The sequence below is a fragment of the Sminthopsis crassicaudata genome, chromosome 4, assembly GCF_048593235.1.
Source record: "Sminthopsis crassicaudata isolate SCR6 chromosome 4, ASM4859323v1, whole genome shotgun sequence".
Classification (NCBI taxonomy): domain Eukaryota; kingdom Metazoa; phylum Chordata; class Mammalia; order Dasyuromorphia; family Dasyuridae; genus Sminthopsis; species Sminthopsis crassicaudata.
This window is the reverse complement of record NC_133620.1, coordinates 291,895,494-291,913,533: the sequence shown is the minus strand read 5'-3', so window position 1 is coordinate 291,913,533 and position 18,040 is coordinate 291,895,494. Positions and strand designations below refer to the sequence as shown.

Below are 18,040 nucleotides of genomic sequence, written 5' to 3'. Positions count from 1 at the left end.
GGGCCTCCAGAAAGCTAGCCAGGCCCCAGGTGAAGGAGACAGACTGTGAAGGAGATAATAAAGACTTTTGGACTTTATCCTTGACTAGTCTCGTGATGATTATTCTGGTGAAAAGAAGGCTGGTCCTGAGACCTCCAGAAAGCTAACCAGAATATTACAGAAGGAGATGTGGGAAAACTGAGACATTAATGCATTTTTTTTTTTTAAATCTCTCCCATCATTTTTCCCTTTTGTTCTGATTTTTCTCTCCTAACATGATTCATAAAGTAATATGCACTATAAATAAATTTACTAGGGAAAAAATTGTCTAATTAAGCTCTAAGTACCTGTTTTCATAGTCACTGGAAAAAATTGTTTTAATCCACCCATTCTAACCCCTAAATCACTGTAAGGTTTGAGATCCCTTGGTTACCCTCAATCTGGTTTAGCCCTCTGCTGAAGGATTTATTGATATGTGGCCACTGGGCATGCTACATTTTCTTGGAGCCACAGGTGAGAGGTAAAGTAAAGGAGATGAACTCCAAAAGTGGAAAGCAGCCCAAAGGGGCTCAGCAGCCCTCATACCTGAGGTACTAATTCTAGTTCACAAGCACATTGCCAAAGCTAGCTCAGTTTTCATGATGCTCCAAAGGAAAGTGTGGGAGAGAAAAGGTATTAATGATTGACTACCAACCTGAGAATCTACAGAGCCATTGTGCTGATCTTATTGATGTATACCTGTGAAACCTGGACAGTATACCAATGCTGTACCAGGAAACTGTATTGCTTACATTTGAATTGTCTTAGGATTCAATGGCAGGATACCATACCACACACTGAAGTCCTTTCTCAAACTAAATAGTCAAACATTCAAACACAGCTCCATTGGGCTAGCCACATTGTTCAAATGCCATGAAGAATTCACATAGGGCAAATGCTACTGTGGTGGTCAGAAAAAGCAGTAAAAGGATACTTTCAAATTCTCTCTTAAGAACTTTAGAATTAATTACATGACATGAGACACTGGCAGAGAACTGCCTAGCATGGCATGCCCTTATCAGAGAAGGTATTGCACTCTATAAGCAAAACAGAATTGAAGTAACTCAGAAGAGGAGGAAGATGTCCAAAGTTAAAGAATTTAGCCCAAATGTATATATAGACTATTTGTGCCCAGCCTGTGATAGAGCATTCCAAGCTCATATTGCTCTAATCAACCAGTCAGAAACATTATAATTTGATTCTAATATAGTTATATCATTTTGGTCCTCTTCAAGAATGAAGGACAACAACAACAAAAAATCATGATTCTTATTTTGTCACTAATCTCTCCCTGCTTATCACCCAGAGATGGCTTAGAAAACTACTTCAGGCAATTCCAAGTGATGATCCGAGGAAAACCCAAACTCTTCCCGGTTTTCCATAGTGGGGAAAGAGGGAAAGGAATGGAGCTTCTACTGTCCTAATTACAGATTTATCTTAGTTCCCAGTTTTTATCTTGCAAATAACAATATGCAAGAATGGAAGTAGGTGAGTTCATTTCTTTTATAAAAGCAAGAAAAAACAAACATGTAGGAAGGACAAAAAAAGAGGTCAAGCCCGCCCAGTTCGTTGAAAAAGACACTCATTATAGAGCTTCTAACTTACAAGGGCAGGAAATGACTTTTTCATGCTTCAAGGCTCTTAGAGAGGGAGCAATTAATATAGTCACTTCCTCTGTCGCTTAAGAGTTGTAGAGGAGGGAGGATATCTCTAAGAAACAATGTCACCACAAGTTCATTCAACACTGACCACTGCACCAGTTATACTACACTTGGTCATGGCAATCAGCAGTTCTTCCCATTCTCTCTGAATGAAAGAATGGGACAAACCTAAGCACTAGCATCTCTTCAAACATTCTCAAAATGACAAATACATTTAAATACATTGAACTGTATTTCTTCCCCCATCATCATTTTATGATATCTTTTCCCCCAAAACACTCTGCAATGCCTTCACAATGCCCTCCCAGAAATCCTTGTTGCAAAAGAACTGTTGTTGATAGATTCCAGAATGGTTGTAGACACCAAGAAATTATGACAGCTAGACAATTGTTTACAAAGCACTTTACATTCATTATCTTATTTGATTTACACAGCAACACAGTGAAATAATATATCTTATATTAATTTTACCTGAATAAGATGAGGTGAGATCTTTCAAGACAGTTGTGAAAATCGAGTAAGGCTTCATCTACTTCAAAGTTTGAGTAGGCCTGAAGAACTCTAAACATCAAGTCTAGGGCATAATTGCGTTCCCCTCCCATGATATCATCTCCCTATTTCAGCCAAATATGGGCAACTATGTACTTATTGGTCAAGTTCAATTTCATGGGCAGAGTTTAGAATGTAAGACTCTCAGCCAATGAGGATGAGGGTCAGTGGTGGGAGGGGGCGTTTTGCGTTAGGGATTAAAAGGGCTGTCCTGCCCACAGGAGGCCTTCCTCTCTTCAATTGTCTGCTCAAAGGGTGGGACGCCCTTCTCTCGAGAATGTACAATAAACTTTGCTTTTCTCTAGAGCTCTCTCCAGCTTTTTTTATTAAATGGTGACCCCTCACCATTTCCGTACCACACATACCTATTATATAATATCCTAAAGTCATAGCTGAGTAGGAGGAATATGTTTAAAACAATTAACAATATACAATGCCAGTCTTTTTTTTTATATAGCTTTTTATTTTTTTTTATATTTTTTTTTCCTGAGGCTGGGGTTAAGTGACTTGCCCAGGGTCACACAGCTAGGAAGTGTTAAGTGTCTGAGACCAAATTTGAACTCAGGTCCTCCTAAATTCAAGGCTAGTGCTCTATCTACTGCACCACCTAACTGCCCCTATAGCTTTTTATTTGTAAGATATATGCATGGGTAATTTTTCAGCATTGACAATTGCAAAACCTTTTGTTCCAATTTTCTCCCTCCTTCCCTCCACCCCCTCCCCAAGATGGCAAGTTGACCAATACATGTTAAACATGCTAAAGTATATGTTAAATACAATATATGTATACATGTCCATATAGTCAATGACAGTCTTAATATATGATTTTGGAACTGAGAAATGGAATTATTCCAAATTTGAAAAGTATACTGACAAAAATACATAGGAACAATTGCCCTAAAGTAGCTGTAGGAAAATGAACATTTCCTTATCTAAAAGGAAGAAGATTGACAGATATTCTTAGAGCATATAGTATACAAATCAAAAATCTATAGGGATACTTTTAGAATAAGCAGATATCATGCCACTGAGTTTATAAGAAATACATCATTAAATTTATCAAATGTTACTAAATGTCATCTACTGCCTAATGAAGGCTGTGAAGTCTCTAATATATGGGATTGGAATCAAAAGGCCCTGTGTATATCACATCCATAGGAACTTAGTCAATACTATATTGAAAAAAAAAATCAAATTACCAAGTTGTATGGATTTATTTATGGACATGGAGGAGTGTATGATGGATGGCATTTCAGGACATCAATAATAGGGTTATTTTTAAGAATTTAATATAATTCAAAAGTTCTGAACTTATTAGCACTAGATAAGATGAGATTTCCACATACAAAGCATAATAGAAAAAGATGGCAAATTCAACTGCAAAACTTTATTCTGTATTGTTTACTTCTTCCTCCAAATTCAATATGTTATTTTCAAAGTTGTCCTGTGTGTTTGTGTTGTATTGACTTTCCTTATTTTCTTCTCTATGCATTAAAAATTCATTTCAATGATTCTCCTTTCTTACTTTTCTTCTTCTTTTTTAAAATTTATTTTATTTATTTATTAACATTTTTTTTGACAGTACATATGCATGGTTAATTTTTTACAACATTATCCTTTGCACTCCCTTCTGTGCTGAATTTTCCCCTCCTTCCTTCCACCCCCTCCCCTAGATGACAGGCATTCTCATACATGTTAAATATGTTATAGTATATCCTAAATACAACATATGTGTGCAGAACCAATTTTTTTTTTTTTTTTTGCACAGGAAGAATTGGATTCAGAAGGTAAAAATAATCTGGGAACAAAAACAAAAATGCAAACAGTTTACACTCATTTCCCAGTGTTCCTTCTTTGGGTGTAGCTGATTCTGTCCATCATTGATCAATTGAATCTGAATTAGATCTTCTCTTTGTTGAAGATATCCACTTCCATCAGAATACATCTCTTATAGTATTGTTGTTGAAGTGTATAATGATCTCCTGGTTCTGCTCATTTCACTCAGCATTTTAGTTCATATAGGTCTCTCCAAGTCTCTCTGTATTCATCCTGCTGGTCATTTCTTACAGAACAATAATATTCCTTAACATTCATAAACTAGGGGCAGGTAGGTGGCGCTGTGGATAGAGCACCACCCCTGAATCCAGGAGGACCTGAGTTTAAATATGATCTCAGACACTTAACACTTCCTAGCTGTGTGACCCTGGGCATGTCACTTAACCCCAGCCTCAGAAGAAAAAAAACAAAAAAAAAAACAAAAAAACCAAAACATTCATATACCACAGTTTACCCAATCATTCTCCAATTGATGGGCATCCATTCATTTTCCAGTTTCCAGCCACTACAAAAAGGGCTGCCACAAACATTTTGGCAGGTCCCTTTCCCTTCTTTGGGATATAATCCCAGTAGTAGCACTGCTGGATCAAAGGGTATGCACAGTTTGATAACTTTTTGAACATAATTTCAGACTGCTCTCCAGAATGGCTGGATTCTTTCACAACTCCACCAACAATGCATCAATATCCCAGTTTTCCCACATCCCCTCCAACATTCATCATTATTTTTTCCTGTCATCTTAGCCAATCTGACAGATGTGTAGTGGTATCTCAGAGTTGTCTTAATTTGCATTTCTCTGATCAATAGTGATTTGGAACACTCTTTCATATGAGTAGAAATAGTTCAATTTCATCCTCTGAGAATTGTCTGTTCATATCCTTTGACCATTTATCAATTGGAAAATGGTTTGATTTCTTATAAATTAGAGTCAGTTCTCTATATATTTTGGAAATGAGGTCTTTATCAGAACCTTTAACTGTAAAAATGTTTTCCCAGTTTGTTACTTCCCTTCTAATCTTGTTTACATTAGTTTTGTTTGTACAAACGCTTTTTAATTTTATGTAATCAAAATTTCCTATTTTGTGATCAATAATGATCTCTAGTTCTCCTTTGATCACAAATTCCTTCCTCCTCCACAAGTCTGAGAGGTAAACTATCCTATGTTCCTCTAATTTATTTATAATCTCATTCTTTATGCCCAAATCATGAACTCATTTTGATCTTATCTTAGTATGTGGTGTTAAGTATGGGTCCATACCTAATTTCTGCCATACTAATTTCCAGTTTTCCCAGCAGTTTCTGTCAAATAATGAATTTTTATCCCAAAAGTTGGGATCTTTGGGTTTGTCAAACACTAGATTGCCATAGTTATTCGCTATTTTGTCCTGTGAACCCTAACCTATTCCACTGATCAATTAGTCTATTTGTTAGCCAATACCAAATGGTTTTATGACTACTGCTTTATAATATAGTTTTAGATCAGGTACAGCTAGGCCACTTTCATTTGATTTTTTTTTCATTAATTCCCTTGAAATTCTTGACCTTTTGTTCTTCCATATGAATTTAGTTGTTATTTTTTCTAGGTCATTAAAATAGTTTCTTGGGAGTCTGATTGGTATAGCACTAAATAAATAGATTAGTTTTGGGAGTACTGTCATATTTTTTATATTCACTCGTCCTATCCAAGAGCACTTAATATTTTTCCAATTATTTAAATCTGACTTTATTTTTGTGGCAAGTGTTTTGTAATTTTGCTCATATAATTCCTGACTTTCCTTTAGTGGATAGATTCCCAGATATTTTATACTATCAATAGTTATTTTGAATGGAATTTCTCTTTGTATCTCTTGCTGTTGGATTTTGTTGGTAATGTATAAAGATGCTGAGGACTTATGTAGATTTATTTTGTATCCTGTAACTTTGCTAAAGTTATGAATTATTTCTAATAGCTTTTTAGCAGAATCTTTGGGGTGCTCTAAGTATACCATCATATCATCTGCAAAGAGTGATAGTTTGGTTTCCTCATTACCTACTCTAATTCCTTTAATCTCTTTCTCAACTCTTATTGGCCAGGCTAGCGTTTCTAATACAATATTGAATAGTAATGGTGATAGTGGACAACCTTGTTTCACTCCTGATCTTACTGGAAAAGGTTCCAGTTTATTGCCATTACATATGATATTTACTGATGGTTTTAAATATATGCTCCTGATTATTTTAAGGAATAGTCCATTTATTCCTATACTCTCAAGTGATTTTAGTAGGAATTAAAAAAAAAAAAATTTAGTAGGAATTAAAAAAAAATTTATTAACTACTCTCTACTTTCCTCCAAAATTGAAAGACAGAAAAACTAAGTACTTATATAAAATATTCATAGTAAAGCAAAACAAATCCCCACAATGGCCATGTCTGAAAATATGTCATTCTGCACCTTAAATTCGTGGTTGCATCCTTGCATACTTCATCAAAGATTCAATGGAATTCTTATTAGATAATTAATTGATCAGAATTGATCAGTTATGAAATTTTTCTTAGTTTTTTTTTAATGCTGTTATTACTATATAACGATTCTGTTTATTTCATTACTTATCAATTCATACAAAATTTCCTGGCTATGCCTAAAATTGTTCCTTTTATCATTTCTTATGGTATAATAATATTCCATTATATTCACCAGTCTCCAACTAACAGGCGCTGCTTAATTTTTAGCTCTTTGTCACTATAAAAAGAACTTTTATAAATATTTTTGCACACATAAGTAAGTCCCTTTCCTCTTTCTAAAGTTTCTTTGAGTGTATAGAGATTTAGAAGTTCAGTAGGGTTAGCTCAAAGGAGTCCAGACTTAGCGCTTAATGTAAATTATATAAGAAAAGAGTGGAAACTGAACAGTAAATGTCATCATTGCTGTTGTTCATTCTTTGTTCTTGAAAAGGATCAATGACATCACAGGAGTGATGTCTTGACTTAGGAGAATTGAGTTTACATGAGGAAGAGCTGCACAAAATCATCTGCCTCTTTCTTTCCTTCACAGTTATCAGAGTCCAATGGCAAGATAGAAGTCAAGACAACTGGTAATGGCCCAACAACATGTCACTGAAAGCTACAAAAATTTAGTACCTACCAAAACTCAGGTAAGACTTGACCTGGTAGCCAGAATTATACATCAGGTCACATGTTACGTCTGTGTAACTGTTTTTAATCTCTTTTTCTATTTCTGTGGGTTTTTTTTTTTTATTTTTTAAACATTTCTGTGTTTCTATCCATCTCTACCTGGATATGTTTCTGGGTTTATATCTGTTTTTTTTGGTTTCTACTCCTCTGTGTTCATGTCTCTGATTCTCACTTTCTATTTAAGTCTATCTCTATTTCTATGTATTTCTAGATAACTGAATCTGTACCCTTTTAGAATCAGGTCCCTATGGTAAAGAAAACATTTAATGAAGAAAGTTTCTGAGTACCAGCCAGACCACTCACAATTGCCTTATTTCATGATAGCCTTTAAATACTTCATTCCATCTATTCTGACAGCATTACCTTCACCTGCAAGTCACCAGGTTCCTGAAACTTTTAGTTTCTGGCAGCATGATGCAAGTACTGAATTTGGGATCAGAGAATCTGGATTTAAATCCTGATTTTTCTACTTACTACTTGTGTGATCTTGGACAACTATTTAGTCTTTCTAGGCTTAATGTTTTCATCTATCAAATAAAGGGACTCGACTAGATAATCTGAAAAGTCCCTTTCAGCTGTAATTCTTCTTTTTCACCAAGACTATACTGGATTTCCTACTCTCCCAATACAGCTCAGAGTTATTACTTTCAAAAGAGGAAAGTGTTTTATGTTTATGTATTATATAATCAGTCTATAATACCAGTATTACAGAAAGCAAAACCCCTGCATAGAAACCTATTGTCTGATTTCTTTGAGGGGCTCATCTAAGTGGTATTCATTCAGAGGCTGACCTGGTGGCCAAAATTGTATATCAGATCATATGGGAGGGCAGAGGAGAGAATTGTTGAAGAGGAAATTGGTTCATAGACCCTGTTTTCATTTATTCACAGAAAGACATAAACACAGAATTTTCCAACCATGAAGAGATAGCAACTGTAAAGACCTGAGCAAGAGCTAGGGGAAGTTTCTGTCTCTGTCTAGAACACTGAGTCAAATGTAATAAAATAAAATTTTATGGGTATAAATGAAAAGTTTTACACATATTTTTATGAAGTCAACTTCAATAGTACAAGTTGTTAGAAGCAAATCATTTGAAAAAGATATGAGGATTTTCATGAATTGTAAGCTCAATATAAGTCAACACTATGATATGAAGGTTAAAAAAAAATGAACTCTTAGATTAGAAAACTGAAAATCGGGGGCAGCTAGGTGGTGCAGTGGATAGAGCACCAGCCCTGAATTCAGGAGGACCTGAATTCAAATTTGATCTCAGATACTTAACACTTCCTAGCTGTGTGACCCTGAGCAAGTCATTTAACCCCAGCCTCAGAAAAAAAAAAAAAAAAGAAAAAGAAAACTGAAAATCTCCATGAATTCTGTCATAATCATACCATGTATATAACATATTTACTTCTATATCTAAAAAAGAACATGGATAAACCAGATTACCTTTGGAAAATTTCATAGTGTTTTTAATATCACCAAACTTCTTCCTAAAATAAAGGCCCATCTTTTTAACAATAATGGCCACATGGCTTCAGTCCCTAAATACCATAGATCCTAAGGCTCTAAAGGTAAGCAAAATCCAAATGGCAATGAGATCACAGATATAAGTAAGATATCACAGATATAAGTAAGATAGCAACCCATTACAAACTGAAAATTGTGAAAGGTGTGGACCAGACCAAAAAAGACCAGAAAAAGTGTGATAGTCATGGATCAAGAATGAAGGAGCTCTAGTTGCCTCTAAACAACAACAACAACAAAAAAGGAGTGAAGAAGATCTGATGAACAGCCCACATAGTTCAATAATATCTAAGCAATATCTAGAGACCTAGAGGAAAACCTGTAGGACAGGTGGGCTCCTCTGTAAGGATTTAATGGAAGATATGGACAAACATCACAAAGGGGAATAAATAAATTACAGTATGAATCCTTGAACAAGGTATCCAATTGATGAGACCACAAAATCTATGGAAATGTGGATATACTGATAAACTAGAGAATGACCAAGACTATCGATTGATAGTCAAAATGGCTGTTACATGAAAGAGGGAGGACAGTTAGTACCAGAAGTTGGAACTAGAAGTAAAGAGTGGCAATTACACAGGGGGGAAATGTAAGTCTTTGTAAGGAAAAAATCCTAACAAATAGTTATCCTAAAATGAAATTATCATTTGATGAGTAGAATCACAAGATCATCATTTTATAAGTAGAAGGGATTCTTAGAGTGATGAAATGAAATACCCTCATTTTACAGTTGAAGAAACAGGCTCAGAAAGGTTAAGTGACTTGACCAAGATTATATAGGCAATGTCAGGACTCCAAATACAGGTTTACATGATGCCATCTGGAGGATGAGGGAAGAAAGAATGAGTGGTAGAGTTATAACCTTTTTGAAAGTTTAGGGCTCAGTAAGAAAGGAAATGAAATTCAATATTTTGCTGATAGTAACAATCTAAAGTGTTTTTATGATGCTCTAAAGGCTATTTATAGGCCAAAATCCATGGTGCATCTCAACTATTTAATGCTGATGGAGCTACATTAATTAGTGATAAGGACATAATTCGGAAGAGATGAGCTGAACACTTCCATAGTGTTCTCAACAGACTGTCATCAATCAATGCTGAATTTCAATGACATCAGATTGAAGTCAATTCCACTCTGGTCAATTTTCTAACTGAAGAAGTTTTGAATGCCATTTGGCTCCTGTGGCAAAGCACCTGACGCTGATTCTCTGATTCTATTCCAGGCAAAATTTATACTGTTCTGGGGGAAGGGAGGAGGAATCCATTGCTAATATAAAAACTGAGTAAAATTTTCTGGGTTATATGACAAGAGGAGGTTACCCCCGCCCCTCAGGAGTTCAAGGATGTCTACATTATCCACAATCACAGTGGTGGTGGTGGGATTTCTCTTAGTATTGCTGGCAATATTTTTGCCTAAGTCCTTTATAGACTGATCTTTCACCTAGAAGATGGTCATCTACCTGACAGTCAGTGGGGCTTCAAAAGGGGCCAATGAATGGTCAATATGGTATTTGCTGCCTGATAACTCTAGGAGAAATGCCAAGAAGAGAACAAAGGTTTGTATAAACATTATCTGACCAAGGCCTTTGATATCATCAATCAGGAGAGCTTGTGGAAAATTATGTCAAAATTTGGTTGCCCAGAGACCTTTATCAGTATTTTATGTCAATTTCAGAACAAGTTCTAATTAATGTAATGATGAAAAGATCACGAGATGTATAAGTCTTTGGTAAGGTTCAGGGCAGATTCAGGTTCTTGTGACTTCCCAGTTATCAGTGGAGTAAAGGAAGGTTGCATGCTTGTTCCCATGCTTTTTTAAATTATATTTTCAGCAATGTCATCAGATGTCTTCAACAAGGTCAAAAATGGTATCAAGGTCAGTTACCACACTGATGATAAATTATTTAACTTGAAAAGACTACAGGCAAAGATTAAAGTACAGAGAGAGTTGGTATTTGATTTTTTTGTTCACATGATTGTTGACTCATTTCAGCTTCTGAAACTAAAATGTAACAAAGTGGGATTGATTCTGTGTTGCTTGTACAAATTTTGGCCTAACAATTAACACCAGGAAAACACAGGTTCTTCACCAACCAGCAATAAACCATTCATCAGTTACAGCAAATGGAAAAATTTTGACTACTATAGATAAGTTCACTTATATACATATATACATGTATAATATACAAACATACATATATATGGTTGTAAATAAATATATACATACACACGTATATATAACTATATATGCACTAGTATATGTCTACATAGATGATAAGGTTGACACATGTACTGCCAGAACTGACTGAGTGTTTGGGAAGCTCCAAGGAAAGTGTAGGAGTGAAAAGGTATTACATCTCCCAATGTAAGGTCTACAGAACCATCACACAGAACTCATTATTGTATGCCTGTATTCCAGTGCCATTCCGAGAAACTGAATTAATTCCATTTGAATTGCCTCAGAAAAATTCTAAAGATCACCTGACAAGATAAGGTACTGGACACTGAGGTCCCTTCTTGAGAGAAACTGCCAAGCATTCAATCTCTATTGCAGAGAGTGCAACTCTGATGGACTAGCCACATTGTCAGAATGCCAAATGTACTATTGTACTGAGAATTCACGTAAGGCAGGTGCTTACATAGTGGTCAGAAGGAGTGATAAATGACAGTCTTTGGAAAGAACAAGAACTTTGTAAATTATTGCATCACATGAGAGACACTGGTAAAGGGACCACCCAGCATAGTAGGTTCACTTCAAAGAAGGCACTGTGCTCTATGAGTGAAACAGAATTGAAGTATTTCAAAAGAAATGAAAGATGTGCAAATTTAGAGATATTTCTACTTCATATGTTCATATGAATTGTTTGTATTCAACCTGTGGCAGAACTTTCCAAATTCATAATAATTTGATTAGCCACAGTTAGATCTACTATACTTTGGCTACAACATAGTAATGTCATTTTGGTCCTCTTCAAGAATAAAGGTAAACAACCAACCAATAGAACTGGTTCCTTCTTCAGTTTGAAATGAACAAATATGTCACCATCTTTCTACCCATCTAATTAAATGGTTGATCTCCTAATCAACTAATTAAGTTATCTCAGTAGCCAAAAATTCATCTGACCTTCTGAACCTTTATGGTCCTGGATTGGTTAGGAATACAATTCTCCCAAAGACCCTCAGTGTAAGAGTTACTCCAATCAAATTCTTACCACTGGATATTGAGGAGGAGGCAGAGAGTGGGAAGGAAATAAATATTTATATAGTATCTACTATAGGGCAGGCATTGTGCTAAGAACACAAATATCTCACTGACTACATAAGATCAGGCTGTCATGTCCCTATTCCCTACTTTTCTTCACCAATAGTTTTGCTTTTATAATCTAGAGGAATTTTGCCTTGTCTTGATTGCCTCTAAATCTTTCCACTATCAAGGTCTCTTTAGTTAAAAAATTGCAGGGAAAACTGGACAGCACTTTGAAAGAAATTGGGTTTACATCAGGCCTCATATCATTTACCAAGAGAAGCTCCAAATAGATTTAGGTAACATAAATTAATTAAAGGAGCAAGTTAGAAATTACCTTTCAGACTTTATGGATAGAAGAGTTTGTGACTAATAAGTAAAAAAAAAAAAAAAAAAAAGATCACACAAGATTAAATTGTCAAATTTGATTACATAAAATTTTAAAGTTTTTATCCAAACAAATTTAATGTAGTAGTTAAAATTAGAAAAGAAACAGATATATGGAGGGAAAAATCTATGCAACAAGTTTCTTTAATTGAGGTCTCCTAGATAGAATACTAAGGGAATTGATAAAATTTTATGAAACTAAGACTCATTCCTCATTTGATAAATGGTCAAAATATACGAACAGGATGAAAGATGAAACCCAAAGTATCAAAAATCATTAATAAAAATGCAAATTAAGCCACAGTCACTCATACACACTGCAAAGATGATAGAAGGCAATGATAAATGTCGAAGGGACTGTAGGAAAACATGTACATTGCTGTATTGTACTGGTGGAATTCTGAAATGATGTAGCCATTCTAGAAAGTCATTTCAAACTATGCCCATGAAAGTTGTGCAAGTTTTTTGACATAATGATGTCATTATTAGCATATACTCTTTTCAAAAATTTTTATTTTTATTGCAGCTTTTTATTTTCAAAACATGGATATTTTTTCAATATTGACCCTTGCAAAACATTGTGTTGCAAATTTTTCCCTCTTTTCCCCTCACTCCTTCCCCAAGATGGCAAGTAATCCAATATATGTCAAACATGTTTTTAAAAATATGTTAATTTAAATTATTTAACTTGAAAAGACTACAGGCAAAGATTAAAGTACAGAGAGAGTTGGTATTTGATTTTTTTGTTCACATGATTGTTGACTCATTTCAGCTTCTGAAACTAAAATGTAACAAAGTGGGATTGATTCTGTGTTGCTTGTACAAATTTTGGCCTAACAATTAACACCAAGAAAACACAGGTTCTTCACCAACCAGCAATAAACCATTCATCAGTTACAGCAAATGAAAAAATTTTGACTACTATAGATAAGTTCACTTATATACATATATACATGTATAATATACAAACATACATATATATGGTTGTAAATAAATATATACATACACACGTATATATAACTATATGTACAATATTTATACAAAAAGAGAGAATGGTCATAAACTGTAGCCAAGATCCCTTTTATAATGTTCCCTGTCATAATATTCTCTGTTACAGAGAATCTATATGATCAAAGGGCAGTGTGATTAGAACGATTTCAGAATATGTTCTACCCTAGCCTCACTAAAATTATTTTGGTCTTATGGAAAGACTCTTGTAAAAAATTTAGTTATTAAAAATATTTATACAATTATCATGTTACACAAGGAAAATCAGATCAAAAAGGAAAAAACTGAAAAAGAAAACAAAAATAGGCATATACTCTTTAGAAATTGAAGTAATACAGGGGAAAAAAATCTATATGTAAAAAGAAATGTGTATAAAAGTTCTTTTCATAGTAGCCAAAAATTAGAAAATGAAGGAATATCTTATTGGGGAATGGCTAAGTAAATTATGGTATGAGAACATAATGGAATATTAGTGATATAAAAAATAATAAAACCGTTTTAGAGAAATCTGGGAAGACCTCAATGAACTAATGCAAATCAAAGTGAACAGATCTAGAAAAACAGTTTATACAATGACAACAAAATTGTAGAAGAAAACAACTTTGAAAACTTTGGAATCAATGCAAAGATAAACCACAATTCCAGAGGACTGAAGATGAAACATGCCACTCACCTCCTATCACATAGATGAAATTAAAATGTAGAAAAATTTTCAGATACATAAACGTAGAAATTTTTTGTTGTTGTTGGACTATCCATGTGGACTTTTTGTTATTGTTGTACTATGATGAAAGTTTGAGTTGGTTTTTTTTTCCTTCCCTTCCCCTTCCTTTCTTTCCTTTCCCTCCCTCCCTCTGTCCTTCCCTCTCTCTTTTTCCTTCCTTTCTTTCTCCCTCCTTTCTCCCTCCTTCCTTTTCTCCCTCCCTCCCTCCCTTCCTTTCTCTTCACTTAGGATAGTAGAAGTGCCAGATTATGGATGCATGCAAAAATAAATATTTTATTTTTTTTAGCTTTTTATTTTCAAAACATATGCATAGTTTTCAGCATTCACCCTTGCCAAACCTTATGTTCCAAATTTTTTTCTCCTTCCTTTCCCCTTATGTGCTATTATTCTATACACATTTTTACAATTATCATGCTGTACTAAAAAAAAAAAAAAAAAAAAAAAATCAAATGAAAAAGGAAAAAAAAAGAGAAAGAAAACAAAAAGCAAGCAAACAACAACAACAAATGAAAATACTATCCTGTGATCCACACTCAGTTCCCACAGTCCTTTTTCTGTATGCAGATGGCTCTCTCCATCATAAGTCCATTAGAACTGGCCTGAATTGTCTCACTGTTGAAAATAGTCACTTCCCTCAGAACTGATCATTGCATAATATTGTTGTTGCTGTGTACAATGTTCTCTTGGTTCTACTCACCTCTCTTAGCATAAGTTCATGTAAGTCTCTCCAGGTCTTTCTGAAATCATCCTGCTGTGTATTTCTTATAGAACAGTAATATTTCGTATTATTCATATAACAACTGAGGGGCATCCACTCAGTTTCCAGTTCCTTGGCATTTCAAAAAGGGCTACTGCAAATTAAATTTATATTTTTAATAATTAAATTTTTAAAAAGAGTTTTTCCATAAGACCAAAACAATTTTAGTGAGGCTAGGGTAAGAACATATTCTGAAATCGTTCTAATCACACTGTCCTTTGATCACATAGATTCTCTGTAACAGAGAATATTATGACAGGGAACATTATAAAAGGGATCTTGGCTACAGTTTATGACCATTCTCTCTTTTTGTCAATTTATGACACTTGAAAGACTACAAGTATGACCAAAGGGGTGCCTGCTAGATTACTAGTATTAATCCAGATCACATGAGGAGAATTTGCCACATAACAGTCTGCCACCTAAAGTCTGCTAAAGACCATACTACTAAAAATAACAATACTGATGATGATGAAAATAATTATAATTACTAACATTTATATAATGCTTTATTAAAGTTTGCAAAGTACTTTTACAAATATTTCATTTCATCCTCACAAACAGCAATAAGAGATAGATATTATTCTTTCTATTTTACATGTAAGGAAACCAAGGCACACAGAGGTTACTTGACAAATAGTATTTGAAAAGGAATTTGAACTCAGGTCCTCCTGATTCCAAGTTGAGCATTCTTACTAACATTATAAACTGCTATGAATCCTGTTTAGCAATCAGACTTGGGGTCTGGAAAGTCTCTGATCTCTCTATATTCCTTTCTTTCTGAAGAATGATATACAACCTCTTCCCCTGTCCTATTGTCTATGAACTTCAGAAATGTGTGTGATCTTTGCTCTCCTTCAAGGAGGCTAAAGGGAAAAGGGAAAAGAAGCCTATTTCTTTGCATATAAGAAACTTTTCTGATTTACATCCTTCGATTTCATAATTATTAAAACTACAATAATCTACATATGAGGTGGATCTATATATTTACCTAACTAATAAATTACTGCAGGAAGTTGGGAATGGAACCAACATAATTGTAATGGTTTGCTATTTTACCTGCTTAAAAAATTTCATTAACTGGGCTAGATCTTAGGGAGTAATACCGTACAGAAGGACCAACTTTCATTTGTGACATGTAAGTAAAAAGAAGCCCCCAATAGAAAAAGCAGCTCAGACGTCAAGGAAAAAAAACATGGCAAGAACTATATAATCTGATACAAAGTGAAATGAAAAGAACCAGGAGATCATTGTGCACAATAACAGCAATGTTATAATAACAATCAACTGTGAAAGACTTGGTTACTCTAATCATATAATGATCCAAGACAATTACAAAGGACTCATGAAAAAAAGTCATCCCTCTCCAAAAAAGAGAACTGATGAACTCTGATGAATGCAAATTGAGGTATAATTTTCTCACTTTATTTTTCTTACTATTTACTATTTTTAAAAACACGGCTAATATGAGCATTTGTTTTACATGATCTTTGCACTCAAACCTAATTTCCAATAACAACTATTTGTTTCCCTCCTTCCCACCCCTCCCAATGGTTCCTACCTCCCATCCCATTTCTCCAACCCTACCCCTCTCAATCACTCTCTAGCCATAATCTGTCTCTCCTGTCTCTACTGTCCTCCATTATAAATGCAATCTTCTCATCCTCCCTACTCTTTTTTTTTTTCCTAACCTCTTCAGAGAAATATAGGGAGTTTGATTTGAATATCAGTGACCCTGGGGTAAATACCCCCATCCAACCCCTTCCCAGCGGTGGAAGGAAGTGATATTCTTCTAAAAACATATCTAAGAATGGGGTTTCTACCCTATTCACTGGGGAGAGTAGAATCTACTTCATGGAAATGTAAAAAAATGAAGTTGTATGAGCCTTTCCAATCACTCTGAAAATATAATTTTTCTGAAGAGTATGCTGGGGAAACTAGGAGTCTCTAAGACCTACCTAGAACTGAAGAAATTAATTAGAGAGGTGGCACATGGCCCCGGGGAGACCATTTGTTATCTGGATTTCCTCAGGATGATGTTAGGCAAGAGATCAGCCATTCTTAAAATGTAGGTGTCATACTCCCATAAACTATCCTGGATCCTCCATATTCTTCATCTGAATCACCTTCTGAGTTCTACTTCTATCCATTCCCCAGACCTTCCAATGACAACTTCCCCATTCTGGTCCATTCTCCCCAACAAAGATAGGGTTCTTTTCTCTTCCACTAATTCTATTTCCTCTCATGTTTCTGAAATCCTTTGTTGCTTTCAAACCCCAACCTGTGTCTTTTTAATTCACTTGGCTTCTGACCCCCTTTACTCCTTTGTCAAGCAGATTCTTGCCTATTCCCACCCTTCTATCTTTCCAATTCTCCAATTTAGGATCCTGATGTATGAGGAGAAAAACAGAGTACAAGAGAAACCAACGCACACACTCCCCCACAGCCAAGAAAGCAATCTCTGAATTGACTTGAGAGAATGGGGGGGGGTTATTCAGGGGGTTCACTTCCTCCACCCCAAAATTGGGCACTGAAACTGGAAAGCAAACTATGAATCAAATACATACTATCCCCCTCAAAATTAAGAATATTTGCTTTATCTGGGATGGGGGAAAGAATTAGAATAGGGTAAAAGAGCCCTTTTACTTAGGTAATCAATTGATAAAAAATATATTGTGAATGTCTACTCAGCTTATGGAATTTATTAAGTATTCTGAAGTATACCTGATCGGGTAGAAAATGAAAGTATTAACTGGCCCTCATCCATTTGAACCAAATGAAGTCTTCTGACTTCACATTTAATAACCTTTTCTTATATCTTACTGATTTGATAGATTGATGAGAAAAGATACTAACATATATTTAAAGTAATAATAACACAAGACCCTTCTCATATGCTAATTAATGCTCTGGGGAGTTCAGAGCAGGTAGAGGTTACTCTGGATTGAAGAGGGACTTCAGGGATCATTTCACAGAGCAGGTAATACAAGTAGAGATGGACCTCAAAGATTAGGTAGGTACAGATGTCATTGAGAGAACTTTTTTTGTATTAAAACTGGAAGTATATTCTGAAGATATCTCCCTTAAGGCAAGAACTGGATCATGTCTATTTTTGTATCCTCTACAGTACCCTTTAATGTATGTAAGAACATTCT

The 18,040-nt window shown here is 34.8% G+C and overlaps 1 protein-coding gene across 1 annotated transcript; it reads left to right on the top strand.

Moving 5' to 3' along the window:
• Window positions 1-16,765: 16,765 nt before the first annotated feature.
• AIF1 (allograft inflammatory factor 1) lies at window positions 16,766-17,360 on the top strand. Its single transcript, XM_074264726.1, is given in 3 exon segments — window positions 16,766-16,953; window positions 17,269-17,320; window positions 17,322-17,360. Coding segments are annotated over 3 exon segments (279 nt in total).
• Window positions 17,361-18,040: the final 680 nt, after the last annotated feature.